This window comes from Pan paniscus, chromosome 1 (assembly GCF_029289425.2).
Source record: "Pan paniscus chromosome 1, NHGRI_mPanPan1-v2.0_pri, whole genome shotgun sequence".
In the NCBI taxonomy this organism is placed as follows: domain Eukaryota; kingdom Metazoa; phylum Chordata; class Mammalia; order Primates; family Hominidae; genus Pan; species Pan paniscus.
In genome coordinates, this window is record NC_073249.2 from 117,722,299 (window position 1) to 117,750,297 (window position 27,999).

Below are 27,999 nucleotides of genomic sequence, written 5' to 3' on the forward strand. Positions count from 1 at the left end.
AACCCGTCTTTACAAAATATTTTAAAAATTAGCTAAGCATGGTGGTGCATGCCTGTAGTCCTAGCTAATCCTCCTACCCTTGAGTGAAGCAGGAGGATCACTTGAACCCAAGAGGTCAAGGCTGCAGAGTGCCACCGTACACCAGCCTGAGTGACAGAGTGAGACCCCCGTCTCTTAAAAAAAATAAAGAAATAATAAGAAAAAATATGAATCCAACATAGGACAATTAAAGTATAGAGTCTATATATATTAACAAAAGTAGGTTGTTTTGTTTTGTTTTGTTTTGTTTTGTTTTGTTTTGTTTTCTTGAGACAGAGTCTTACTCTGTCACCCGGGCTGCAGTGCAGTGGTGCGAACTCGGCTCACTGCAACTTCCGCCTCCTGGGTTCAAATGATTCTCCTGCCTCAGCCTCCTGAACAGCTGGGATTACAGGTGCCCGCCACTACGCCCAGCTAATTTTTTGTATTTTTAGTAGAGATGGGGTTTCACCATGTTGGCCAGGCTGCTCTCAAACTCCTGACCTCAGGTGATTCGTCTGTCTCGGCCTCCCAAAGTGCTGGGATTACAGGCGTGAGCAACCGCGCCCGGACACAAAAGTAGGTTTAATTCTACAGAATTAAATTGTGAAGGCCAATTTAAAAAATTAAAACAATAGGAACAGGAAATGTTCTTATTAAAGAAAAATTCCTGAAATGTAATACTAAATCAACTGTGTACTGTATAATATCAAAACCAAACTATACCAAAAGTCCTCAGACAATTAAACTCAATAGGTCATGCGTGTTTAACCATTTGACAGGACATTAGAGAATGGTGTTTAACTAAAATTGAGAGAACTACAGTGAGTAAGAATATTTTCCGTTTTCTTTCAGTAAACAGAAGAGCTGGGGAGGTCTGGGTTTTTTTTTTTAACCTAAATCAAAAACAAATTGTAAATACCTCCAAAAAAATTAATTTGTTCAGGGAAATAATTAAAAGACTGCTTCAAAACTGTATTCTTTGCTGATTCCAGGCTAGAAAACTGATGAGCAGATGGCACCAATGTAAGTGAATCATTAATGATCTATAAAACCAAATACTATCACTAATGTAAAGAGGCAAGCTTAGATCAACAGTTATGAAAATCTCTATAAGCACATGAAGTTAGAGGATTCAGAGCTTTCTGAATGAATGATGAAAAAAAGCAATTATAATCTACCTTTGATGACCACTGGTAGAATTATTTAAGCTATCAATACTTGCAACTAAGATGTTATTAAAAGGTAGGCAAGAATCCTGAAACGTTTCTAAAGCCAAGTTCTCATTGAAAGAATAAGCAAGTTTTCAAATACAGTCATATGCTGCATAACAATGTTTTGGTCAACAACAGGCTGCATAAATGTATGCTAGTGATCCTGTAAGATTATAATGGAGCTGAAACACTCCTAGCCCCAGTGACATCATAGCCATTGCATTACCCTTTCATATGTTTAGAGATGTTGAGATACACAAATACTTACCATTATGTTACAATTGCCTACAGTATTTAGTACAATAACATGCTGTACAGGTTCATAGCCTAGGAGCAACAGGCTATACCATATAGCTTAGGTGTGTAGTAGGCTATACCATCTAATTCTGTGTACTCATACTCTACAATGTTCACACAATGACAAATCACCTAATGATGCATTTTTCAGAAAGTATCCCTGTCCTTATGCACAGCCTGACTATATCATTTAATTTCTTCCTGTAACAATTTAAGCTAGAATCATGACGTGAAAAGTAGGAAAACAGTAATATTGGAGAAAAAACTTTAATGCTTAAAAGTGCCCTCATCCAGTACAGAGAGAAATACAGATAACAAGTGCTCACCAGGCCCCGCAAAAGTACATTAAAAAAAAATACATTCTGGACCAGGCACGGTGGCTCACGCCTGTAATCCCAGCACTTTGGGAAGCAGAGGTGGGTGGATCACGAGGTCAGGAGATCGAGACCATCCTGGCTAACACGTTGAAACCCCGTCTCTACTAAAAATACAAATTAGCCGGGCATGGTGGCGGGCACCTGTAGTCCCAGTTACTCGGGAGGCTGAGGCAGGAGAATGGTGTGAACCTGGGAGGTGGAGCTTGCAGTGAGCGGAGATCGCGCCACTGCACTCCAGCCTGGGCGACAGAGCGAGACTCCGTCTCAAAAAAAAAAAAAAAATACATTCTGAATCTAGGTTTCATAAATAAGTATATGTAAAAGAGGTAAAATAGGATAACATGTAATAGCTTAATATAAGTATTCATTACAAATTCTATAAAACTATATTAACACTCAAGATAATATCCTTGACAAAAAGATACTTCAACTTCATTCCATGACTCAACCTTCTCTTTCTATACAAAGTCTACTACTGTGATCTGGCAAAAGAGTTACTAGTGAAATCCATAGTGCGGCCCAGACACAGAGAGCTGGCTGCATAAAAAGGAATACCACTATTCTAATTTCCCTCTCTAGCTGGCTATCAGTGCCAAGCCCTTACACAGAGGGAACTTATGAGTTGGAACAGATTCAGAACCCAGCCACAACAGATGTCTCTCCTCCTTCACTTGCTTATAATAAAATGCCATGGAACTAATTTTGTGGTGCCAAGTCTCCCATTTACATTCCAAGAGGGAACTTTTTTCTCCAAATCATACAAATGACCAAGGGCTCTATAATCCTAAACTTAGACAATTTTTATAAAGTATCCTATAAACGTCTAGGAGTGTCTATTACTTAAACATTTCCTTAAGTGGGGACTAAAATTTCTGTAGTGTCACCAAGTTATTCTCTGTTATAGTTTCACAGAGAAAAATTACTTACTATGAAGCAGAATCATTGAGCTGATATTCCCTGGATCTGCTGAAGCAAGCTTGTACCCCACCATCTCGCCATAACCGTTTAATCACTCCTGCTAGTTCTGGAGTCATGACTCCTTCTTCAGCACTGCCAGCTAAAACAAATAATTGCCGGGCATCATCCTGAAGAAAGCAGTTAAGAAAGAGACAGATGACTCTCCATTTCTTTAAGACTTGATGACAGTCTCTTTAAAATATAGACACATTACATGTTATGTTAAAAGAGGTGTTGTTAGAGACCTTTTCTGACAGGCCAGCATGACAGAATTTATAATTAAGTCTTTCCTTATTCTCATTTCACTACAGTTTTAAGTCCAGAACTGAGCTGAGGAATGATTTTACTTCCCCACCACTCCTCCACACACCACCATCCCCAGAAAAGATCATTTCTGGCCAGCCCACAAATCTCCATCCAGATTGCTAATAATTTTTGAGAGAAAAAAACTGGTTTATGAGACAGGATTATGTAAAACATTCCCGTTCTATTAAAGGAAGCCTACACTAAAAATAGAAATAAAAAGACTAGCACATAAGAGGTAAAGTCTAAACACCTCAAAGGGAGTAAAACATTAATCAAGTTTAAGAAAAAAGTATTCTCTTCTTTGCCTTCAGCCCAGACAGTAGAACAAGAAGAGGAGATGGAGGCACTTAAGGAGTCTAGAAGCCTAATGGGGGAAATAAATCCCTCAGGGAAAGATTCAAACAGTCCCTAGATTTCCCTAAAGGAATAAGGAATAATAATAATGTTCTGAGAGAGGGAAAGGAAGGGAGCAGGAGGAAAAGAAAGTAACCATAACTTCATGAGTCATAGCCATAGTTTTCTTTATTTCTTTTCTTTTCTTTTTTTTTTTTTTTTTTGAGACGGAGTTTCGCTCTTGTCACTCAGGCTGGAGTGCAATGATGTGATCTTGGCTCCTTGTAACCTCTGCCTCCTGGGTTCTAGCGATTCTCCTGCCTCAGCCTCCCAAGTAGCTGGGATTACAGGCATCTGCCACCATGCCCAGCTAATTTTTCTATTTTTAGTAGACAGGGGTTTCGCCATGTTGGCCAGGCTGGTCTCGAACACCTGACCTCAGGTGATCCACTCGCCTCAGCCTCCCAAAGTGCTGGGATTACAGGCGTGAGCCACTGGGCCCAGACATAGCCATAGTTTTCTAGGTGGTTATAGTTTTTAAACATAAAATATGTGAGGGAGAGGACAGAAATGGATTATGAGATTTTTACTGTTTTCCTTTATTCTATCCATCCCTACTTGTTGGTTTAAAAATAAACACAGGTCTCACGGGATGATTTTCCCATCCATATCTAATATTTATCTACCTTGAGAGATTCCAAATAACTATAAAAATAAAAAATTTAAAAAGTATATAACGTGTAAAGAAAAAGTAAAGGAGAAAGGGGAGCAATCATTTGTATCTTAAGTAGTCATCAAGACAAATAAACTAACAAGCAAAAGTCATTTCAGACCACAGGTGAACTCACAACCTAAAACTCCAAAGACTTGTGAATTACCAGAACTTGTGCATCCACCTTAGCAAAACAAAACCATCCATGGTGCACTCAAATTATTTTTGCCAAACTCTGGGTCTCCAGCTCTAATGGTTTTTACCTAGTAATATTTCCTCCTTTATGATCCTTTCCTGTATTCTTTCTAGTAATATTTAGGCTCAACCCACTCTCATTTAGCTTCTGAGATCAGGCGCATTCAGGGTGGCATGGCGGTAGACTAGGCTCAACTCTAAGACACCTTAGCTGGTCGGGCACGGTGGCTCACACCTGTAATCCCAGCATTTTGGGAGGCCGAGGCGGGTGGATCACAAGGTCAAGAGATTGAGACCATCCTGGCCAACATGGTGAAACCCCATCTCCACTAAAAATACAAAAATTAGCTGGGCATGGTGGCATGTGCCTGTAGTCCCAGCTACTCGGGAGTTTGAGGCAGGAGAATTGCTTGAACCCAGGAGGCGGAGGTTGCAGTGAGCTGAGATGGTGCCATTGCACTCTAGCCTGAGCGACAGAGCAAAACTCCATCTCAAAAAAAAAAACAAACAAAAAAAACACCTTAGCTAAGATCTATATGCCCCTCCCTTTCTTTTCAAAGATAAAATTTTAAACAAATGAATGAGAAAAGTTGAAATATTAGACAAATTGGCAAACATACTCAGCAGTGAGCATGTCCTTGTACATATGCAAGGTATGGTGCTTTATCTAACATTTGAAGTCTTCATAATCCCCTGGTTCTGAAATTTGACCTATACCCATGCACGTATTCAAATAACCTTATTAAGCACTACTTTTAAAAAAAAACAGAAAAAAACCATGACTCTAATTTTAGAAACTTCAAAAGAGAGGGAATTATTACTACTTTTTTTGCTGTCCTGACTCTTTAAATATTCTTTTAGGAGCAAACACTTTTTTCTTATCACTTAATTTCTTCCACTGACCTGCTCTTGCTTCCCCACAATAAACCCTCTCTAAAGGTCTATAAAGAGGTGCCTCTTGGCCGGGCATGGTTGCTCACGCCTGTAATCCCAATACTTTCGGCAGCCAAGGCAGATGGATCACCTGAAGTCAGGAGTTCAGACCAACCTTACCAACATGGAGAAACCCCCGTCTCTACTAAAAATACAAAAAAATTAGGCGGGCATGGTGGTGCATGCCTATAATCCCAGCTACTCGGGAGGCTGAGGCAGGAGAATCACTTGAACCCAGGAGGCAGAGGTTGCGGTGAGCCAAGGTCACACCAATGCACTCCAGCCTGGGCAACAAGAGTGAAACTCTGTCTCAAAAAAAACAAAAACAAACAAACAAACAAAAAAAAACAGAAGAGGCCCCTCTTTACAATAAACTTCACACCTCCACACTTAAGCAGATGTGAAAAAGGAACCTATTCCACACTCAGCTCTATTTTTTTTCCATTCACACTCTCTAACCAACTATAAAAAACTAGAGTAGAGGCCGGGCACAGTGGCTCACACCTGTAATCCCAGCACTTGGGGAGGCCAAGGCAAGTGGATCACCTGAGGTCAGGAATTCAAGACCAACCTGGCCAACATGACGAAACCCCATCTCTACTAAAAATACAAAAATTAGTCAGGCGTGGTGGCGGGCGCCTGTAATCCCAGCTCCTTGGGAGGCTGAGGTAGGAGAATCACTTGAATCCAGGTGGCAGAGGTTGCAGTGAGCCAAGATCGTACCGTTACACTCCAGCCTGGGTGACAAGAGCAAAACTCCGCCTCAAAAAACAAACAAACAAAAATACTAGAAGACAATAAGAGAGGAGCTATAAACATAAAACCTTACACACAGAAGGAAAAATAAAAAGCAATGTTTAAAAATTATAATATACGATTACAGACTAGGTTGTGTGGACACCAGAAAGCTGGATGATTTAGGAGGCCTGAGAGGGACTAATGATGTCAACTGCATCTGGTGACACAAGAGTATTAGGATACAAAGATTAATGACAATTGATTTGATAATGGAAAGAAATGGGGCCGGGCGTGGTGGCTCACGCCTATAATCCCAGCACTTTGGGAGGCCGAGGCGGGCGGATCACAAGGTCATGAGTTCGAGACCAGCCTGGCCAACATGGTGAAACTCCATCTCTACTAAAAATACAAAAATTAGCTGGGCGTGGAGGTGCGCGCCTGTAATCTCAGATACTCAGGAGGCTGAGGCAGGAGAATCGCTTGAACCTGGGAGGCAGAGGCTGCAGCCAGCCATTGCATTCCAGCCTGGGCGACAGGGCGAGAGTCCGTCTCCAAAAAAAGAAATGAAAGGGTAGGGAGATAAATAAAGGAAGACAGACGGCAGGGAATAAAATTAAAGAGGGAAAGAGAAAAGGGACAAACTAAAAGAATAAATAACTGAGACAGAGAAAAAACCAACAGAGAGAAGGAAGAGAATAAATACAGTACTACTGACCAGTTACCAGATACAACAAATACAACAGAGAAGTAGAGTTAGGTGATAGGGAGAAATGAGAAAAGGGAGGAAGAAAAAATAAGACCACAGATAGAGCTGGTATAAAGAAGAAAAAGAGGAAAAGAAGGAAACAAAAGCAGGGGGTGAGAGAAGGAATAGGAAAGGGTAAGACAAGGATAAAGGCTTTATTTTTGCTTGACTGCCAAACTTCCCTGCTCAGATGCATAGAAAAATAGTCTCTATGTGATATATTTCACAAAAATATAAAAGTCACATTCACATATTTTCTTATTTTTTGATAGAAGTCTCTCATTTCACAATCCCTAATCCAGCTCCTCTTCCTTTATGCCATTTCTAAGACACTTTCTAGTCTAACACTATCCAACTGTGACTACCCTTTCAGTATTTCCCCTCAACAATTTCCTATCTTTTTATCAAATATAAATTCGCATTTGATAAGTTGGGAGTGGCTTATAAGAGTTCCTAAGCAACTTCATAGACATATAGGTTTTGCCTTTCCAGGCAGACCTCCCAAATCATTTCCTTTTATTTCGCCATGGCACGTAAGTATGACACTCTGAACACAGCCAGTGAGTCCCTTAGATGTAGGAAATAATTCTATAATTTCCCAGCCTTCTCTGGATTTTAGCTGATAATAACATCAAAGATCTCCTGCCTTCATATTGGCGCCCTCCCCAATGGCATAAAACATCCTAATTACACATGCTCTAATTTTATAAACTAGATCTTCAGGGTCCACTAAGTATTATTATAATAATACAACTTTTTAAATAGCTGACATGTGCAAGGCATTAAAGAATTATACTAGGGCATGTTATACTCCAATTCTATAGCCTTAGGTTCCATGTAGTATACAGTATTCTTGAATATCTGACTTAGATATTCAAGAATTTGGACTTAGTGCTCATGTCCTTACAGAATTTATTCTGGGAGACTGATTTTGGCCTTTAATCTGTACACCTCAGAAAGCAGAGCTACATATCATGGCAACCTTTCTCTTAGATTATTTTAATGTACTATTATCTACTACTATAAAAGTCAACAGTGCTGTTAAAAAAAAAAAAAAGCAATTGAATAGAACAGTTATCCCAGAAACCTACCGTGCACCCACAGAATCCCATTTCCTAGGCTCCTCTTGGGGTGGTTATATCTAACACCTGCTAAAGTAGATTGCTAACATTTCTCAAGTGAGCACAAAGTACTTTGCTACATTTCATCTTGTTGCTTAAATTCATTTCCCTAAAACATGAAGCAAAAATTTTGCTTAACTTAACTGTATCTGCTGAATAAGAGCAAGTGAAGAGGAAATGAGAAACACTTACTGCCCTGGCAGCTTCCCCAAAGTCAATCTTTAGCCGTCCCATGGCTCTTATGATTGCAATGATGGACTGTATAGTATTGCTGTAGACAACTACTTTATATTGTTTACATTCATCCTCTGAATAGCCATCCTCATGAATGATTCTTTAAAACAAAGAAAACCACAAGTCAATACCATGGACCTAAAATGAAAAAGATACTATGGACTTTATATGCATTAGGAGAAATCCTAGTCTAACAAAACGCTACATTCCAACTTACTTCATCTGTTTCACAATGGTACTTTTGCCAGATTCTCCAGCACCTGTAAGAAAAGAAAACCAGACTTTGAATTTCTCGGTAATCAACATAAAAGTATAATATCAACATGAATGATAACTCTAGATTGATGAAAACCACAGGTCCTAGGGAAAATTTTGGTGAGGCTTTCACGTCTATCAAGAAAATGTATGGAGCTTCTCCACTACAGCATTTTGCTTTCTTTACATAACTCAGCAACCAAGTATAATTTATTGAAAGTGTCCTAGGGCTTGCTTGGTATCATTTGTGTAAAATAGGCATATCCAAGGACAGATGGCAACATAAACTTTTGGAGGAACTCATTCACTGCATAAAACATGATATAAACACTGAACATGGGCAAAAATGAAATCATTATTTTTTGGTCTATGCATTTTTATTAATTCCTCTGTTGCTGCCTGCCTATACCACAGAAATGTTCTGAGAGCAATACTACCAGTCACAGGACTAAAGATGTTTCAAATAGAAGCAGAGAAGGCATTGTTCCTATCAATTTCTCACCATATGTCATCTCAAGACCACCCTGCCCTCCTTAGCCAGCTGGAATCACTTTAAACAAATGACCACAAATGTCAAGCTAGCCTTCTGACCTCCTTGACAAATCCACCTGCTAGATCTTCCCTAGTCAACTCATTTTCCTATCTTCCAAGATGCCTATATCACACCACCTCCTCTCTCTCAAATTTTATAAACCCCCTCCCACTTCTGACTCTCAACTGATGATCCTACCCTACTTTTCCATAAAAATTAAAGCAATCAGAAAAAACTACATTTTCCCACAACGACATCTACCAGTCTATCTGTACCTCCATTAATATTCTCTACCTTCATCAATGGATGAAAAGTCTCTGCCAATGTTTTAAAATCAACTTCTCCCCTTATGCACCTTCATTTTACCTACTCAAGGTCATGGCTGCTGCAATTTCCCATGATATTTTCCACATCTCAAATATGATCAGTTTTTTCTTTCCACTGGGTCATTCTCATCAGCATGCAAACTTACTATACTATTTTCCATCTTTAAATCAACACACATACACACCCCTAACTTTCCTTGACCCCACACATTTTCTTCTAGCTACCACACCATTTTCTCTATCCCTCTTTGCAGCAAAACTCCTCTAATGTGCCATCTATACTCAGTGCCTCCAATTTCGTACATCCAATTCTGTCCTTCAGCTATGCTAATCAGGCTTTCATCCCCACCACTCTAATAAAACTACTTCTCAAGGTCTCCAAAAACTTCCATCTTGACAAACCCAGTTGGTCAATTCTTGGTGCTCATCTTAGCCTCTCAAGCAGAATTTGTCTAAGTTGAAATATTTTCTTCACTAGGCAGGCTTCTAGCCAACATACCCTTCAGGTTTGATTCCTACTTCACTCCTCAATCTCCTCTCTCCAGTTTCTGAATTATTATTATTATTATTATTTTTTTTTTTTTTTTGAGATGGAGTCCCGCTCTGTAGCCCAGGCTGGAGTGCAATGGTACAATCTCGGCTCACCGCAACCTCCGCCTCCCAGGTTCAAGCAATTCTCCTGCCTCAGCCTCCTGAGTAGCTGAGATTACAGGCGCCCGCCACAACACCCAGCTAATTTTTGTATTTTTAGTAGAGACAGGGTTTTTCACCATATTAGCCAGGCTGGTCACAAACTCCTGACCTCAGGTGATCTGCCCGCCTCAGCCTCCTAAAGTGCTAGTATTACAGGCGTAAGCCACCGCACCCAACCCAGTTTCTGAATTCTAAAGGTTATATTGCTTCAGGGCTCCCTCCTTGGCCCTTTTCCCTATCTAAACTCATTCTCTAAGTTATCTAATCTCATGGTCTTTATTTTTTGGAGACAGACTCTTGCTCTGTCACCCAGGCTGGAGTGCAGTGGCGCAATCTTGGCTCACTGCAACATCTGCCTCCCAGGTTCAAGTGATTCTCCTGCCTCAGTCCTGAGTAGCTGGGACTACAGGCACGCGCCACCACACCTGGCTAATTTTTGTATTTTTAGTAGAGACGGGGTTTCACCATGTTCGCCAGGCTGCTCTCGAACTCCTGGGCTCAAGCGATCCACCTGCCTCGGCCTCCCAAAATGCTGGGATTACAGAAGTGAGCAATCGCACCCGGCCCTAATCTCATGGCTTAAACACTATTCAAAAACTGATCCTAACAGTTAACATCTAGTGAGTACCCTCGGCCACACTGTTCTAATCACTTTGTTTGTAATAACTAATTTAATCCTCACAATAACCCTATGAGGTAGACATTATTACCCCCATTTTACAGATGAGATAAATGATGCAGACAGATGTCAAGTAACTTGCCTATAATTACACAGTTAGTAAGCGGCAGAACTGAAATTTGCATTCACAGTTTGGCTCCAAAGCTGGTGTATACTGCCTCTATACTAATGATTTCCAAATTTAGATCTCTAATCTTGGCTTCTAACCTTGGCTCCAGATTCATATATCTAAACCATCTACCTGATATTAGATTTCTAGTAGGTATTTAGATTTCACAAACCTAAAATGCTCAAAACTGAGACACTGATTCCCCAACTCACTCTCACCTCAAAACAAACCCTGCTCCTCCCTCAGTCTTCTCATTTCAGTAAATGGCACCAACATTCACCAGTTGCTCAAGCCAAAAATGTTAAGTGACATGTGACTAACGTGCAGATAAGACAAGGATGCCAGTGCCAATCTGTATATTAAATATTAGTAAAGCTTAATTTTTTTAAATAAAGCAATATAAATAGTTAATATAATAGTTTTAACAGTTTGTTCCTGAACATTGGAAACCATAGGCCTAGATCACTGCAAAAGCTTCCTAAATAGTTCAGTGCTTCAGACCTCGACTTTTCTAAAGCCAGTTTGCCAGTCAGTAGGTGGAATAAACTTTGTAAAATGTAAATTAGATCTTGTCACACGATCTTCAATTATACTCAAAATCCATGGGCATTATGGTGCAATATACTCTGGCCCCTGCCTACCTCTTCACCCTCATCTCTTGTTACTCTCCACTTTGTCCTCACAGCTCTTGTCAGACCAGCATTCTTGCTTTTCCTCCAACATACCAAACCGGTTCTTACTGAGTTAGGTCCTGACTCTGTCTTTCCTGTCTTTGCGTTTACTGTTACCTGAAATAAGTTTTGCAAGATTTTCTTCCTCACAGGAACAGCCTTTTCTGACTAATCTATCTAAATAGCTCCCACCCCGTCAGTCTCTCCCCTTATTCTGTGTTATATTTTTTCATAGCACTTACCACTTCTTTACATGACAGATTAGCTCATTTCTTATCTTCCCCACTAAAATATAAGATCCATGAAGGCTTATTCATCCCTGCATTCCCAGGGCCTTAAACTGGTCATGACATAAATTATCTACTCAAATAAATATTACTAAACAATGAATAATATTTAGTAACCATGATTCTTTACTAAATATTTCTCAACTTTACTAACCAAAAGTTCATTAAAATCCAAATATAAAAATTCTAGACAACTACATTCTTACAGAATCAAAAGGTACATTTATATATGATCTTGTCTTATTACATAATCGATAATCAGGGGTAGTACTAAATAGTTAATATTCAAATAGCACATAGTGACTTTCTTAGGATGCTGTTATAAAAAGGTGAATCCTCTCATTCATATCTAAAAAATCCAATGATTCTACTCTGGGAAGAAAATACAAATGCATACCAGTTATATTTTAAATTGCTTAAAAGACAGAATTCCCAGATTATCCATAGTAACAAGAGCTACTAAATTAAGAAAAGTTGAGATTAACGAATTAATGTGTACCATTCTTTTATATATTGAAAACCACATTTCCATCATTCATGTGAGATTATCTTGAATGAAATAATAAATCCATTAATCTCAGAATCAATTTCTACCTATCTCATTAATCCTACCCTATGGATGCGCTGATTAAAAAAAAAAAACAAAAAACCCTCTGTTGCCCTACCTCTCTCACATTTTTCCAAGGCTCCCTGAGAAAATGTCAGTTTGCCTTTCCCTTTATTATCACACTAATATCTTCTCCCGAGCTTCCAGTTCCATCTCAGGGGCGCTATTTTTAAAACCATCAGTTTATCTAATAATTCTCCAAATTATTGAAACACTTTCTATAACCCTTTCTTATTAGGTCTGGGCTCTTCACTTTTACCTCAACTCTCTGTGCTCCATTGTTCTAGCAGTAAGCTCCCTTTTCAAAACATCTCATTGTTGCGTTTTCCCCAAGCTGCTTCCTATGTTCCATCTCCCTACCCCACAACACATGTGGTGTTCAGAACTTCCTAATTTTATCTGCATCTTTTATCTATCTTTTTTCAAAAATGTATCACAAGTTTAAGGAGAGATTCAGTTGCCCATCTTCAATACACCAGGGAAGTAATAGTTGAAATACAAAGAATGGGAAGATGCAAAGGATATTGCAAAGACAGCATCTATGGCTTCAAAAGGGAGGAACTGAAGAGGACTCTGTATGCAGAAGGGATGGAACTATGCAGGGGGTTAGGATACACAGGGGAGAAAAAGTTGGAAAGGTCCCAGAAACAGGAGGGAATAGGATCCGTTCAACATAGAAGCTTTATCCTTTAAAGGATATCCTATATAAGTAGGAGAAAAGGATGAGAGGTGAAGTCACGGAGATTTTTGAGAATAAAAGGAGGAAGGAAGCCATGTTAGTCTCATTCTCAATAAAAGAGGCAAGGCAATCTGCAGAGAATAAAGGGAGAGGATTAATTTAGAAAACTATCTGGGGACAGGGAATGGTTGGTTCACACCTATAATCCCATCACTCTGGGAGGCCAAGGCAGGAGGATCACTTGAGGCCATGAGTTCAAGACCAGCCTAGGCAACATAGGCAAACCTCATCTCTACCAAAAAAAACAAACAACAAGAATAACACAAAAAATTAGCTGGGCCTGGTAGCACACACCTGTAATCCCAGCTACTTGGGAAAATCTCTTGAGCCCAGGAGTTCAAGGTTGCAGTGAGTTACAACTGTGCTACTGCACTCAAACCTGAGCACAGAGCAAGACCTTGTCCTGGCAAAAAGAAAAAGAAAATCATCTGTGTTTATCTACAGTTTGGATACATAATCATCAACACTGTTAGACCAAAAAAAAATTCACCAATATGTACTCTAATGTAGAATCACTGTATTTACCTAAACATGGGGTTTTGTTTGTTTGTTTTTTGTTTTGAGACAGAGTCTTGCTCTGTCACCCAGGCTGGAGCGTAGTGGCGTAATCACAGCTCATTGCAGTCTCAATCTCCCAGGCTCAAGCAATCCTCCTCCCTCAGCCTCCTGAGTAGCTGGGAGTAGCTGGGACTACAGGTGCACACCACCATGCCTGGCTAATTTTTTTTTATTTTTAGTAGAGATGAAGTCTCACTATGTTGCCCAGGCTGGGCTCAAACTCCTGAGATCAAGCAATCCTCCCGCCTCACCTCCCAAAGTGCTGGGATTACAGGGGCGAGCCACTGCACCCAGCCACATGTTCTTAATTGTATTTTTAAAAAGATCTCTGAGCAGGTACCAGAGCATATGCTCTCCACCCCTCAATAACATATATTACATTATGGGTATGCAGAGTGAGAGATGGTGATAATTTCTTTGCAAGATAATTTTTAAACAAGGCCCCAAGTGATTGGAATTTGGAACTGCTAAAACAAATAAACCATTATCACATATGAGCAAACTCATTCAGCTCACATACAGACTGATTTTAAAAATTAACCCTGACAGATGGCTAATTCTCAAAAAAAAAAAAAAAACACTATCCCCTGAGTCCTTCTCTTTTTTTTCTTTCATTTGACTAAAGCCAGTCCAAAGAAGGTACATGAGTATACTATGTGAATTTCTATTTCTGTGCCTTCAAGCACAATGAATTTCCTCATCTGAATGGGGGTCAATAAAAAATGCTTAAAACAGTGCCTGGCACATAGTAAATGTTCCATAAATGTTAGCTAGCTATTATTTATGAATGCCATTTCCAATGTTGAGAATATCACCAAGTAACGTTAAGGCCTCGCAAAGTTTTATTTAGTAATAACAACTTGGATACTGATGTTGGTTCAAAATTCCAGTAAAAATGGTGTAACTATTCAGCAGTGGTTTCATAATAATAAAATCCTAAATCGAATCTGAATTCACACACTTAAACTGCAACTTATAACCTAAAAGTTACGGCAAACTATAATATATCAGAGCATTAGTCGTTTTCTTCACCCTATCCTGAAGAACAAAAATATTCTCTTCCTTAAATGTATTTTCAGCCCCAGATATTCCTGTCTACTATTGCCTCTCCTTTTCATCCATTTATACCTCTATAGCTTTTCCCTGAACCTTCCTCACAGGTCTCTCTGCACCACTACCACCTGAGATAGCAGTTATTCCAGGGGTACCTGAAACATCTCCTCTTCCTTTTAAATACTGGTTTCTATATAGAAATCTTAAAAATTTTAATAACAGGATTATAATTAGAGTATAGTCCCTCTTCCAGAGGTCTGGACAGCCAAGTCCCAGTATGGCACTATTTTTAGATAACCTTCTAGTCAGTGCTAGACCAAGACTCTCTCTTCTACGGGCCCCCATTATCAGACATATAGGAACATATGACCAGAATAGGCACAGACAGCCCCTCCCTCATGGCAGGCTGAAAGCTTGATCAGCAAATAAAATTGATTTTTTTGCTAACTTATTCTCACCTTTCATTTACAACAGGAAAGAAAAAAGAATTGTGAGTATCTACAACTAAAGATCATAGGAGTAAGTCCATTCTATTTCCAATAGGAGTACCTACTGCTCCCGGTTGATTCCTTTTAGTAACAGGTATAAGTATGTAACTCTAAAAATTCAGAGTAAGGTTATAAATGACATTTCAGGCCAGGTGCGGTGGCTCATGCCTGTAATCCCAGCACCTTGGGAGGCCGAGGCGGGTGGATCACCTGAGGTCAGGAGTTCGAGACCAGCCTGGCCAACATAGTGAAACCTCGTCTCTACTAAAAATACAAAAAATTAGCCAGGTATGGTGGCGGGCACCTGTAATCCCAGCTATTCAGGAGGCTGAGGCAGGAGAATCGCTTGAATCCAGGAGGTGGAGGTTGCAGTGAGCCAAGACCGCGCCCTTGCACTCCAGCCTGGGCAACAAGAGCAAACTCCATCTCGAAGAACAAAAAAGAATGACATTTCATTCAAACGGCTTTTCAAGGTACTATACTTAATTTAAAAACCAGTTGCTTCTTAGTTCAATAAAAGAAAAGGCTAGAAGAATAACAGATAGGAAAAACATCACTGAGCAAATAAAAAATTTTTTTTTCAACAAACACGTCTCCTACATGCCTGAAAATGCTGAATATGGTGACTTCAAATACAAATAAGTTTATGGACTTTACGGTCTGGTGGGAGAAGTTACAGATCTATTTTTCTTGTGAAATTACTAAGTTTCCTTAGCCTACAATCTCAAAATAGTTTTTCAGCCAGCCCACTATCCCTCTAAACATGACAAGCCTCTACATATGCTATAAGCATCCGTAAAACCCCTATTCAACTCAGACTTCAACTCCTTGCTGAAGCCCTCCTCATTCTTTCTGAACAGTTATCACTTCCACCCTGGTGGCTGGCATAGATTATTCCCTTTGACCATCAGTTCAAGAGGTTAATTTCCAAAACTAGCCCCCAAACTGTCCTTCCCAGCCACCTCACTTCATTTTATCTCTAGCCAGCTCTGGCTACTGTAAAAAAATTATTTGACTATATTCCTAGCTCCTAATCTCCTTGCTTCTCATAAGCTGCTAATTGGTTTTCTTGATTTTGATTAAAATAGTAATGAAACCCTTTCTGCCACAACCTGAAAACCCTTCCATATCTATGTAATTCTCCCTCAAGAGCACCCTGACCAGGCTCAACCTGGCTTTACAGGGTAATGTCATACACTGTTACATTAGTACTTGGTCAAATTATTATAATTATTCGGGTTTGTGCCTGTTTAGGACTCCACTAGCCCTAAGCTCAAAGCCCAATCCTTGAAAGCACAAAATTGCTATTTCTTTTTGTGCACCCCCCGCCAATCTAGAGCAAAATCTAGGACAGATTAGGCACTTAATGACTATCTGTGAAATGAATGGCTTGAGTTTCTATAATATTCAGTGGTTGCTTAATAACATTAATCACAATGCCAGATGCAATGGATGGAATCTTCAACGTAGGTAGTTAACAGAAACGGAAGATTTCCATTCCTATGCTATCTTTATTCAGCCTCACACCCACTCTTGGCCCTTCAACTCTCATCCCATGACTATACTGACAATAAATTTGGACTCACTCACTAGCCTCACTCCCTTCTAACCTTACTCTCAAACCCTTGTCCAAGCTCCCCTGCACTCATCATCTCATTCTATCCCTAACACCTAGAAGGGTATATAAAACATAGTGAGCACTCATTTATTATTTGTTCAGTGAGATTATGAATGAATTATCTTTTTTTTTTTTTTTTTTGAGACGGAGTCTCACTCTGTCACCCAGTGGCACAATCTCAGCTCACTGCAACTTCTGCTGCCCGGGTTCAAGTGATTCTCTGTCTCAGCCTCCCAAGTAGCTGGGATTACAGGTGCCTGCCACCACGCCAGGTCGATTTTTTTTTGTAGTTTTAGTAGAGACGGGGTTTCACCATCTTGGCCAGGCTGGTCTTGAACTCTTGACCTCATGATCCACCAGCCTCGGCCTCCCAAAGTGCTAGGATTACAAGCGTGAGCCACCGCGCCTGGCTATGAATGAATATCTTAAGGATAAAAGAAGGCAGTGAGTTGTAACTGGAAGAGAGCTAATGGTTTTTCTTTGAAAAAGATTCTTCTAGGAAGCAATCACATACCGATTACCAAAAAGGCTTAAAGGGCACATAAGAAAATTTTGATAAAACTTAATTGACATATTAGAATTTCAGAACATCCGCCTGCCCATAATCTCTTCTATAAAAATCCCTACTTCGTTACCTCAGTGGGAAATAGCCCACACGATCTAGGCCACAACCTTTCCTGTGACCGAATCGAGGGTAAATACCTAACACAGGAGTCACCTGGTCACAGGCTGTTGGTGGCCTATGTGACCTAGCTCTAAAAGATGAGCAGGACCAACTGGATTATCTGAGGAATCTGCACTAGGAGATACATGTGGAAAAAAACCTAGGCTACCATTACAGAGCTTCATGCACAACAAGGTCACAAAGGAAAACATTCAGAGGAAGGTTGGTCTGGAGAGAAGAGAACAGAAAAATATGCAGTGAGACTTAAAGGAGAGAGCTCACAAAAAAAGAGACATCAAGTAAGTGAGGAAACAGAATGAATGGGGGAAGGGCACCTTTGTTTTACAACAAAGGTTGTTGCCCCAGCTTAAAAAACAAAACAAAAAAAAAAAACGGATGGGACCAAGGAAACAGGGAAAGAGACGGGAACAAGCAAAGGTAAGAAAGCAAAAAAAATAAATAAATAAAATAAAGGCAGAAATAGTGAAGCCAGCAAGAGGCAGAAACAGACAAAAAAGAGAAAACAGTCTGGCCAGTCTCAGAGCTGCATCAGTTCTTGCGGCCTGATTCTCCAGCTCTTCCTGTATTCCCACAAACACCTTTCTATATTCTAACAATAACCTATCAACCCACCAACTTTTGGTCCTAGTTTGAATGAGTTTTCTTTTCCTTGCCACCAAAAAAAAAAAACACACACAAAAACTGAATGGAATAGGCTTTAAGGACATGAGAATTACCTTTTTTGCCTTTAAAACTTTAGGTTGTTTTTTATTAAATAAATATTGGATACATAAAAGGGAATACTTATAGCATATGTGTAACAAAAAATCTGTGTACCTATTGTCCAGCATAAAAAATTAAACATTACCATTTATCTTTGAAGCAACCTGTGTGTCCCTCCCAATATCAGTTACTGTTTCATTAAACATTTCCAGAGGGTAAAACATGTAATGACAGAGGGGGAGATGTTTTTTAAAAGCCCTAACAACTAAAATATGTCCATAACTTACATGGCACTATATGGTTTGTTCTGAGTTTCACATCCTTCACCAATTACATACATGGACAATAATCCTATCATTTTACAAGCATCATAAACCATAAAGCAGAAAGTTAACAAGCATTTTACATTCATAAATCATCTAAGGAAGGGTTGGCTTGAGTTTTTTTTTAAAAAAGGCAGCTCACTCAGCTAAGCAGCTCTCCTCAAAATGTTATCATTTAAAGGGGGAGAAGTACGTAGAGTTCCTTCCTTGCCTTTGATTGCTTAAGGGAGCAGTCATTTGTGAGCAAGGACAGGGATCATCCTCTGGCTGCCTCAACGTTTTTTGTTTGTTTGTTTGTCTTCTGAGACAGTGTCTTGCTCTGTCACCCAGGCTGGAGTGCAGTGGCATGATCTCAGCTCACTGCAACCTCTGCCCCGCCCCAGGGCTCAAGCAATCCTTCCCCCTCAGCCTCTGGAGTAACTGGGACCACAGGTGCACATCACCACACCGGCTAATTTTTATATTTTTAGTAGAGACGGAGTTTCACCACGTTGCCCAGGCTAGTCTCGAACTCCTGAGCTCAAGTGATCCCAAGGTGCTGAGATTACAGGCGTGAGCCACTGTGCCCAGTCTCAGTGTTCTAATTTTGGACTTTGGTAAGTTTCCTTCTCCTTATTTGAAAGCAGGGCAGCAAAAAGCCATTTGGATGCTAACATTAAATTACGTAGTATTTATATATGACATGACTGAAAACTATATTTATTTAGAGTAAAAGGGAACAGAACTGACACAAGCAACTGTAACCCACAAATAATCCAAATATTTCATTTTAACCCATAAAGATAATTATTCATTATACTGCAGATGTCCTCCAAAGTTAATTGCAATGCTAAATCATTTATCAAAGCACCTATATCCCAAAATTGTAAAATTTTGGGATTTAAAATGTTGAAATCATATTCCTCCCTACCTAGGGCCCTCTAACATCGATAGCAGCATAGGGCACGTTTCTACAGGTGTATTTAATCCAATGTAAATCAAACTACACTTTTAAAATTCACCAACAGCAAACACTACAAACTGAGTTGCCAGATAAGGATGCCTACAATTTCAATTTCCTTTACTATAATAAATGCTCACCAAAGCTGTTCAGCCAAAACCCAAAACAGTCTGGATTTCACATATGTATTTACTTCTACTTAACCTTTTGTTACAGCATGAATTAGTGGTGGAATGGCAAAAAAAATAAAAAGGCAGGTAATAAGAAGGAGAACAATGCAGTCTCTAGATGAGTTCCCCTAAATTTTATACACACACACATACCTTGGTATCCACAGGGGACTGGTTCCAGGACCCCCCCTAGGATACCAAAATCCACCAATGCTCAAGTCCCTTACATAAAATGGTGTAGTATTTTCATATAACCTACACACATTCTGCTGTACAGTTTAAATCCTCTCTAGATTACTTATAATACCTAATAAAATGTAAATGCTATGTAAATAGTTATACTTTTTTTGTATTATTTTTGTCATATAATTTTTCCCAGTATTTTTGATCTGCCACTGGTTAAATCCAGATGCAGAACCTACTCCATACGTGTGCATACATATTTTGTGTATGTATATATACACACATATATTCACATATACACATACATACATAATACAGCTTAAAATACAGCTACCAAAAAACTTCACATAAACACTCTCCAAATCCTCTGCATACCTTTTCAGGCTCACCTTCTACACTCTTCCTGTACCAACTCTTCATTTCAATCAAATCTATTTGCTCACTCATGTTCTGAGTCTTTGTGCTTACTATTATTCCCTTTGTCTGGATATGCTTCTCTCCAGCCTCTGCCTTAAGAGTTCCTATCTAACTTTCATGCCAGCTTCTCGCTTAGTAAAATATTCTAAAAGGAAGAAACTTAAAAAAAAAAGTTGCTATTTAATTTTCAAAGCCCATTTCAAATGTCACCTCCTCTGGGAGGGCTTCCCTGACGTAAATGTCTCTCTCTCTCTTCCTCCTTACAAAATTGGCTATTCCTTCTGTAATCACATTTTATTACCATAGTTTACTTGCATATCTTCCCTACTTGAACTGCTTAAGAATTCTGTATATTTCTCATTTCTATCTCCAGGCTAGAAACTAAGTTAATAAATGAGCCTCCCACTGAACAGTGCAACAATGAAAACCAAAAAGCTTAATAAAAACTAGCCTTGACTAAATGCAATGGTGTATCCTGGATTGGATCCTGGAGCAGAAAATTAGTGGGAAAACTGCTGAAATCTAAATAAAATGTGAAGTTTAGTTAACATTAAGGCACCAATATTAATCCCTGAGTGTTTACAAAGGTACCATAGCTATGTAAGATATCAACATTAAGGAAAAACAGGTGTAAAGTATATAGGGACTCTGTACTATCTGCAACTTTTCTGTAAATCTAAAATTTTCCCAAAATTAAAACTTTATTTTTTAAACATTGAGTAGTCTAGAAAAAGTTGAAAGAACTACTTCAACTTTTGCTGGGGACATGAATGTGGATTTTAATTACAAACATAATAACAAAAATAGAGTAAGAAATATGCTTTTCTTCTTAGAAGCAGAAGGAGAAAAGAAGCAAATTATTTTCAATACCCTGGAATGAACCAAAATTAAGACTGCACTATCCTAACACATACCTCAGGACTACATTACCTACATAAGTCATGGTCGTAGTTTTATCATTATATCAAACAAAGCCCTGTTTTGAAGTTAATGATTCCCAAGTTCTAACTTCAAGAAATACAGGAGAAAATGTTCTGTTAAAGATATGTCACTTTAAAACAACCCTTCAATAACTTACAAGATCCTAGGCAAAACTCACTTTCACATCAGCTCTTTAAGAGCAGTGAATCAGGTCAGAGGCAGTGGCTCACACCTGTAATCCCAACACTTTGGGAGGCTGAGTTGAGAGGATCACTTGAGCCCAGGAGTTAAAGACTACCCTGGGCACTGTAGAGAGACCTCACGTCTACCAAAAATTTAAATTAGCCTAGCATAGTGGTGCATGCCTGTAGTCCCAGCCACTCAGGAGGCTGACACAGGAGGATCACAAGAGCACTGAATACAGAGGACTTTTGCTGTTTCTCAAATGATTTTTTTTTAAGAGACAGGATCTCACTCTGTCAAATTTTTTGTAGAGACAAGGTCTTGCCATCTTGCCCAGGCTAGTCCTCCGGCCTCAACTTCCCAAAGTCCTGGGATTACAGGACTTTGCCCAGCCGGTACAATTAAAATATATAGAGTGCATGTTTTGATCATGGCAAGGCAAGCCTGACTCAACAGCTACTACAGCTAGAAAAAATTCAGATTATTATACTGAGCAGCAAAATAATAATTATCATTATTATGACTTAAAATACTATCTACTTCCAAGGTAAGCAATAAGAATTCTTTGAGATGTAAAATACTAACATTATCCAAGAAACAGATGTTTTGTATTAACATTAAAAACATTTATCCATCTGAAAACATGACTTGGCAACAAAAAGAAGCCCTAACAGCAATTAGTAATGGATCAACACAGTAACATCTCAGCTAATCCTTAACAATCTTTCTTAAACTTTTAGGTATCTAAGTCTAACTTGGAAATCAAAGGAAGTTCAGATCTGAAGGCTAGCTCTTCCTGAAACTTGTTTCTAACATCACTAGACCACTATTCAGGTATAAGTCAAACAAATTTAGTCTTTTAGGTATCTTTCTTCTTTGCTTAGTTCACATCAGATACATGAATTTGTTACAACTTAACAGAAAGTCATGAAAAATAGGATATTTCACTTACATAAAGCATTGTATCTATCAAAACTAGAACAATTAAACAGTGATCCTAACACTATGTTATTCAGTTCAAACAGCTTGAATTACAGAAATGATACAGCTGATTACTAAGCCGGTAACAGGATCACCTGGACAAGATAAATGCTTAAAGATAACTTTAACTTGCTAAACACCAAAAAAGAATTATACCAAAAGACAATTAAAATTGGAGGGGAAGTCAAATACTGAGTGATTTCTTTGTATTTTCTTTTGAACATGTACATTAGGGGTACTTCATGAATTTATGTTTTTCAGGTTTTTAACTTCAGTTTTTAACTATCTTTCTAACCAGCTTTATGATGTTAAGCTAACTTCAATCAAACTCAAGAATAAGAGACATAACACAAAAATAGTTACCTTTATAACTTGCTAAAATATTCCATCTGGCTAATAATATTAAGTTCACAGACAAAGGACCCCTGAGGTTCAATTTAAATCCCTCAGTGGTAAAAAGAAAGGAAAATGAAGCTCAGTGATAAGGACTAATCTCTCAGTTTTCATTCTCTTTGCCCTGTATTAATTGCATGGTATCTCCTATTTCTGATGTGAGTTACCAGTTCAAAGAGATGTGTTTTATTATTGCTAGTCTACTATATTTTATTGGCTAGAAAACAAATTTTAAAAATGAACTTCAGTAACGTGAACAAATTTAGTGCAGACTGCTCTAGACATTTTTTCTTTCTCTTTTCTTTTTTTTTTTCTTTTGAGACAGAGTCTCGCTCTGTCACCCAGGCTGGATGGAGTGCAGTGCCACAATCTCAGCGCGCTGCAACCTCTGCCTCCTGGGTTCAAGCAATTCTCCTGCCTCAGCCTCCTAAGTAGCTGGGATTACAGGTGCGCACCACCATGCCCAGCTAATTTTTTGTATTTTTAGTAGAGATGGAGTTTCACCATGCTGGCCAGGCTGGTCTCAAACTCCTGACCTAGTGATCTGCCTGCCTCGGCCTCCCAAAGTGCTGGGATTACAGGTGTGAGATACTGCGCCTGGCCGATATTCCTTATTATGAAGACCTGCATCCCTTCTTTCCCACTCCCTTCAACAAGTCCTATTCCCCTGCCATAAAACTAAACTAAAGGTAAAAACAAAGCATGGATAGCTAAACTCTACGAGCAATCTACTTTGCCAAACGTTTTTACCTACTCTCTAACAAAAACTTAGAAGCAAAATTATTAATAAGGAGCAAAAACAGTGTTTTATTTCTTCTCTTAGCTTTGGATAATTTTCTGGTACTCATAAAAGTAGTAAGAGGAAAAATTAGCACAAAAAAAAAGCCAGGGTGATGATGAAGCACAGACCCTGAGCTGGTTATATGCATTTTAAAAAATTCATTCCTAAATTAAAATCAAAGGTAATTAAATTCAGGTTACATTAACTATTCTGAGTTGAATGTGTTGATAATGGGACTTTAAAATCCCGTACCCTACTTCAATTTAATTTTAAATTTTGTTTTTGTTTTTGTTTTTTGAGACAGAGTCTCACTCTGTCGCCCAGGCTAGAGTGCAGTCATGCCACCTCAGCTGACTGCAACATCCACCTCCCAGGTTCAAGCGATTCTCATGCCTCAGCCTCCCAAGTAGCTGGGATTACAGGTGTGTGCCACCACGCCTGGCTAATTTTTGTATTTTCAGAAAAGACGGGGCTTCACCATGTTGGCCAGGCTGGTCTGGAACTCCTGACCTCAGGTGATCTGCCCACCTCAGCCTCCCAAAGTGCTGGGATTACAAGCATGAGCCACCATGCCTGGCCTAATTTTAAATCTGAATTTAAGTTTTCTCTCCCAACTATACAAGATGGTAATATTGAGAATGAGCAGGCATGTTCTCATGAACTAATGAGAAAATAAAGCAGTGATATGTTTAGTTCCTCAATACTCCCATGTCATTCCATTATGTTCAACTTATATTTAGTGAGTGCCTACTAGGTGTCAGGCACTGTCATCTCTTTATTAAACATTAACTCTCTGGCCATGCCTTTAATAGAGAATTTGACCTACTCCAGTCCTTGAAAGGGTCACCTTATAAAACTCATGATACCCCATCAACTCTGCTATACCCAACCATACACGACTGGATTGTGGTTGGCAGATGACAAGGCTGGGCCAATCTGATACTCTTTACCAGGAACCGGGAATGGGATCCTGGGAGCCTGCATCAGATAACATGAAGCACTTGAACTACCGGGTCAGGCGGTGCGTGAGCCACAGAAGATGTCAGAGTAAACAAAAGTTGAAGACTCGGGGGAGGCCATTCTGCTCTAGGAGAAATAGGGGAGAGGGTGGGGGTTGGGTATCACAGTCCATGTACATACAACCTACCTGTATTTCATTTCTTACCTATTCTTGAATGTCTAACACCTATGAAGTTGCCTACTTTGTCCTTTCAATATACCTCTCTTTTACTTGTGACTTGTATGAGTGGTGTTCCTATTCCTTATGGGCAAAAACACTTTAGCATTCTATTAAGTCCCGCAACAGACAAAAAGATGAGAAATACTTAGTCCTCCTGCCCTAAAAGACCATATGGTTAGGACCAGGTAAGTATATAAATAACCATATATAAGGCAGACTATAAGTGGCATAAAAAGTACTATGAGGTTTCAAAAATAGAGGATCATATCATATCCAATTCAGAACATCAAAACAGTTTCACCAATGGCGAGGCATGGTGACTCACACCTGTAATCCCAGCCTTTGGGAGGTCGAGGCGGGTAGATCACTTTAGGCCAGAAGTTTGAGACCAGCCTGGCCAACATGGTGAAACCCCGTCTCTACTAAAAATACAAAAAATAGCTGGGCACGGTGGTGCACGCCTGTACTCTTAGCTACGCAGAAGGCTGAGGCATGAGAATTGCTCGAACCTGGGAGGCAGAGGTTGCAGTGATCCAAGATCATGCCACTACACTCCAGTCTGGGCAACAGAGTGAGACTGTCTCGGGAGGAAAGAGAACTAAATAGTAATCATAACAGACAGTAGTCTGAGATTTTTAAAATGTATTTACTAAGAAAAATAAAATATTAAAATCCTAGGTCAGTCTACCAAAAACAAGTTTTTAAAAATTTTTCTGGTCCTTAAAGTCCAAAAATCTGGAATCTAGTAATGACTGAGTCATAGGACTTCGCAACTGACTGGTTGTAAGAGATGAGAGTAACAGAGGAGTTAAAAACAACTGCAGTTTTCAGCCTAGATGATGTTGAGAATGCTGGTACTGAAACAGAAAAGTTCCCAACAGGTGGATTTGGGGGTGAGGAGTGAAGGCAAGTTCTATACTGGATAAACTGACTTGAGGTAAGTAGCAGGATATAGTTCATTAATACACTGGGAGAAAAGCAGAAAGAGAAGCCATCTCAAGTAGAGAAAACAGATTTTTCAAAAATTCCAAGTAAAAAATTGTCCTCTAAAAAAGGAACCAAAAGACTCTTCACAATGTTTCAGTTTTTTCTTCCGCGTTTTGAACATTCCATTTTTGCACAGCTACTGATTTTCCTGCCATCTGTCTCTCTATATTGTTTTTTCCTGGTTACAGATGAGCGACTTTTAAGAATGGAAGTTAGAGGCCTATAATCTCAGTCTATAATCTCAACACTTTGGGAGGCTGAGGTGGGCGAATCATTGAACCCAGAAGTTCAAGGCCAGCCTGGGCAATATGGCAAAACCCCATCTCTACAAAAAATTAGCCAACGGTGGTGGCATTAGCCTGTAGTCCAAGCTACTCAGGAGGCCGAGATGGGAGGATCGTTTGAGCCTGGGAGGCAGAGGTTGCAGTGACGTTGCAGAGGTTGCATTGAGATTGCACCACTGCACTCCAGCCTGGGCGACAGAGCAAGACTCTGTCTCAACAAAAAAAAAAAAAAGAAAAAGAATGGAAGTTAATGGAAGGACCTGATGAAACACACACAAACACACACACACACACACACACACACACACACGCACTCCTTTCCCCAGGAGAAAGTATGCTGTAGAAGAAACCAGGGAAGGAAGAGAGACAGGATAGGAAAAAAGGAAGTATCTGCAGAGGCCTAAGAACTCCCTTTTCCTTCCCAAGAAGCTAGAGGATGCAGAAGCTCAGCACCACGGGGGAGGAACAGCATAGTGCTTCAGGTTTTACTAACCATCTCTAAAAGATCTCTAGACTACGAATCAATTTTATTAGAGACAACTGCCTAAAAACTAAAAGACTTTTTTGTAATAATGCATATAAGTTTAGTATGCTAAAAATTATTTTTTAAAGAAACGTAGTAGCAGCGCTTATTAGAACCTTACATGCCCTGTGAAATCTAGTATTAAGCACCCTACTCTATGGCCATCAGTGTACTACAGGAATAGCGTAGTCAGGGAAGATTACATTATTTTAATTCCTGAAAAGGGCCGTATTTTCAGACTGCAAAAGTGATTAATGCTTCTACATGTGGCTTGTCAATTATCCCAGCACCATTTGTGGAATAGGGTGTCCTTTCGCCACTTCACATTTTTGTTTCTTTGTCGAAGATTAGTTGACTGGAAGTTATTTGGCTTTATTTCTGGGCTCTCTATTCTGTTCCATTAGTCTATATGCCTGTTTTTACACCAGTACCATGATGTTTTGGTGATTATGGCCTTACAGTATAGTTCAAAGTCAGGTAATCTAATGCCTCTAGGTTTGTTCTTTTTGCTTAGTCTTGCTTTGGCTATACGGGCTCTTTTTTGGGTCCACATGAATTTTAGGATTGTTTTTTCTAGTTCTGTGAAGAATGATGGTGGTACTTTAATGGGAATTGCATTGAATTTGTAGATTTGCTTTTGGCAGTATGGTCATTTTCACAATATTGATTCTACCCATCCATGAGCATGGGACGTGTTTCCATTTGTTTGTATCATCTATAATTTCTGTCAGCCGTGTTTTGTAGTTTTCCTTGTAGAGGTGTTTCACCTTCTTGGTCAAGTATATTCCTAAGTATTGTTTGTTTGTTTGTTTTTTGTTTGCAGCTACTGTAAAAGGTTGAGTTCTTGATTTGATTCTCAGCTTGGTTGCTGTTGGTGTATAGGGCTACTGACTTAAATCTAAGACCCAAAACCATAAAAATTCTAGAAGATAACATTGGAAAAACCCTTCTAGCCATTGGCTTAGGCAAAGACTTCACAACCAAGAACCCAAAAGCAAATGCAAAGACAAAAATAAAAATAAATAAATGGGACTCAACTAAACTAAAAAGCTTCTGAGCAACAAAAGAAATCAGCAGAGTACAGACAACCCAGAGTGGGAGAAAATCTTCACAATCTATACATCTGACAAAGGACTAATATCCAGAATCTACAAGGAAATCAAATCAGCACGAAAAAAACAATCCCATCAAAAAGTGGGCTAAGGACATGAATAGACAATTCTCACAAGATATACAAATGGCCAGCAAACTTAAGAAAACATGCTCAACATCACTAATTATCAGGGAACTACAAATCAAAACTACAATGTGATATCACCTTACTCCTGCAATAATGGCCATAATAAAAAAAAAATAGATGTTGGTGTGGATGTGATGAAAAGGGAACACCTTCACACTGTTGGTGGGAATGTAAACTAGTACAACCACTACGGGAAACAGTGTGTAGGTTCCTTAAAGAACTAAAAGTATATCTACCATTTGATGCACCAATCTCACTCCTGGGTATCTACCCTGAGGAAAGAAGCCATTATACAAAAAAGATACTTGCAT

At 39.2% G+C, this 27,999-nt stretch overlaps 1 protein-coding gene across 1 annotated transcript in view; it reads right to left on the reverse strand.

Moving 5' to 3' along the window:
* GNAI3 (G protein subunit alpha i3) overlaps positions 1-27,999 on the reverse strand; it is a 44,953-nt gene that overhangs the window by 11,354 nt on the left and 5,600 nt on the right. Inside the window, exons 2-4 of the mRNA XM_003804893.6 lie at positions 8,398-8,440; positions 8,139-8,280; positions 2,834-2,991 (exon numbers count right to left, since the gene is read on the reverse strand). Of these exons, the coding sequence (XP_003804941.1) occupies positions 2,834-2,991; positions 8,139-8,280; positions 8,398-8,440 (343 nt within the window). The remainder of the gene's footprint in view (positions 1-2,833; positions 2,992-8,138; positions 8,281-8,397; positions 8,441-27,999) is intronic.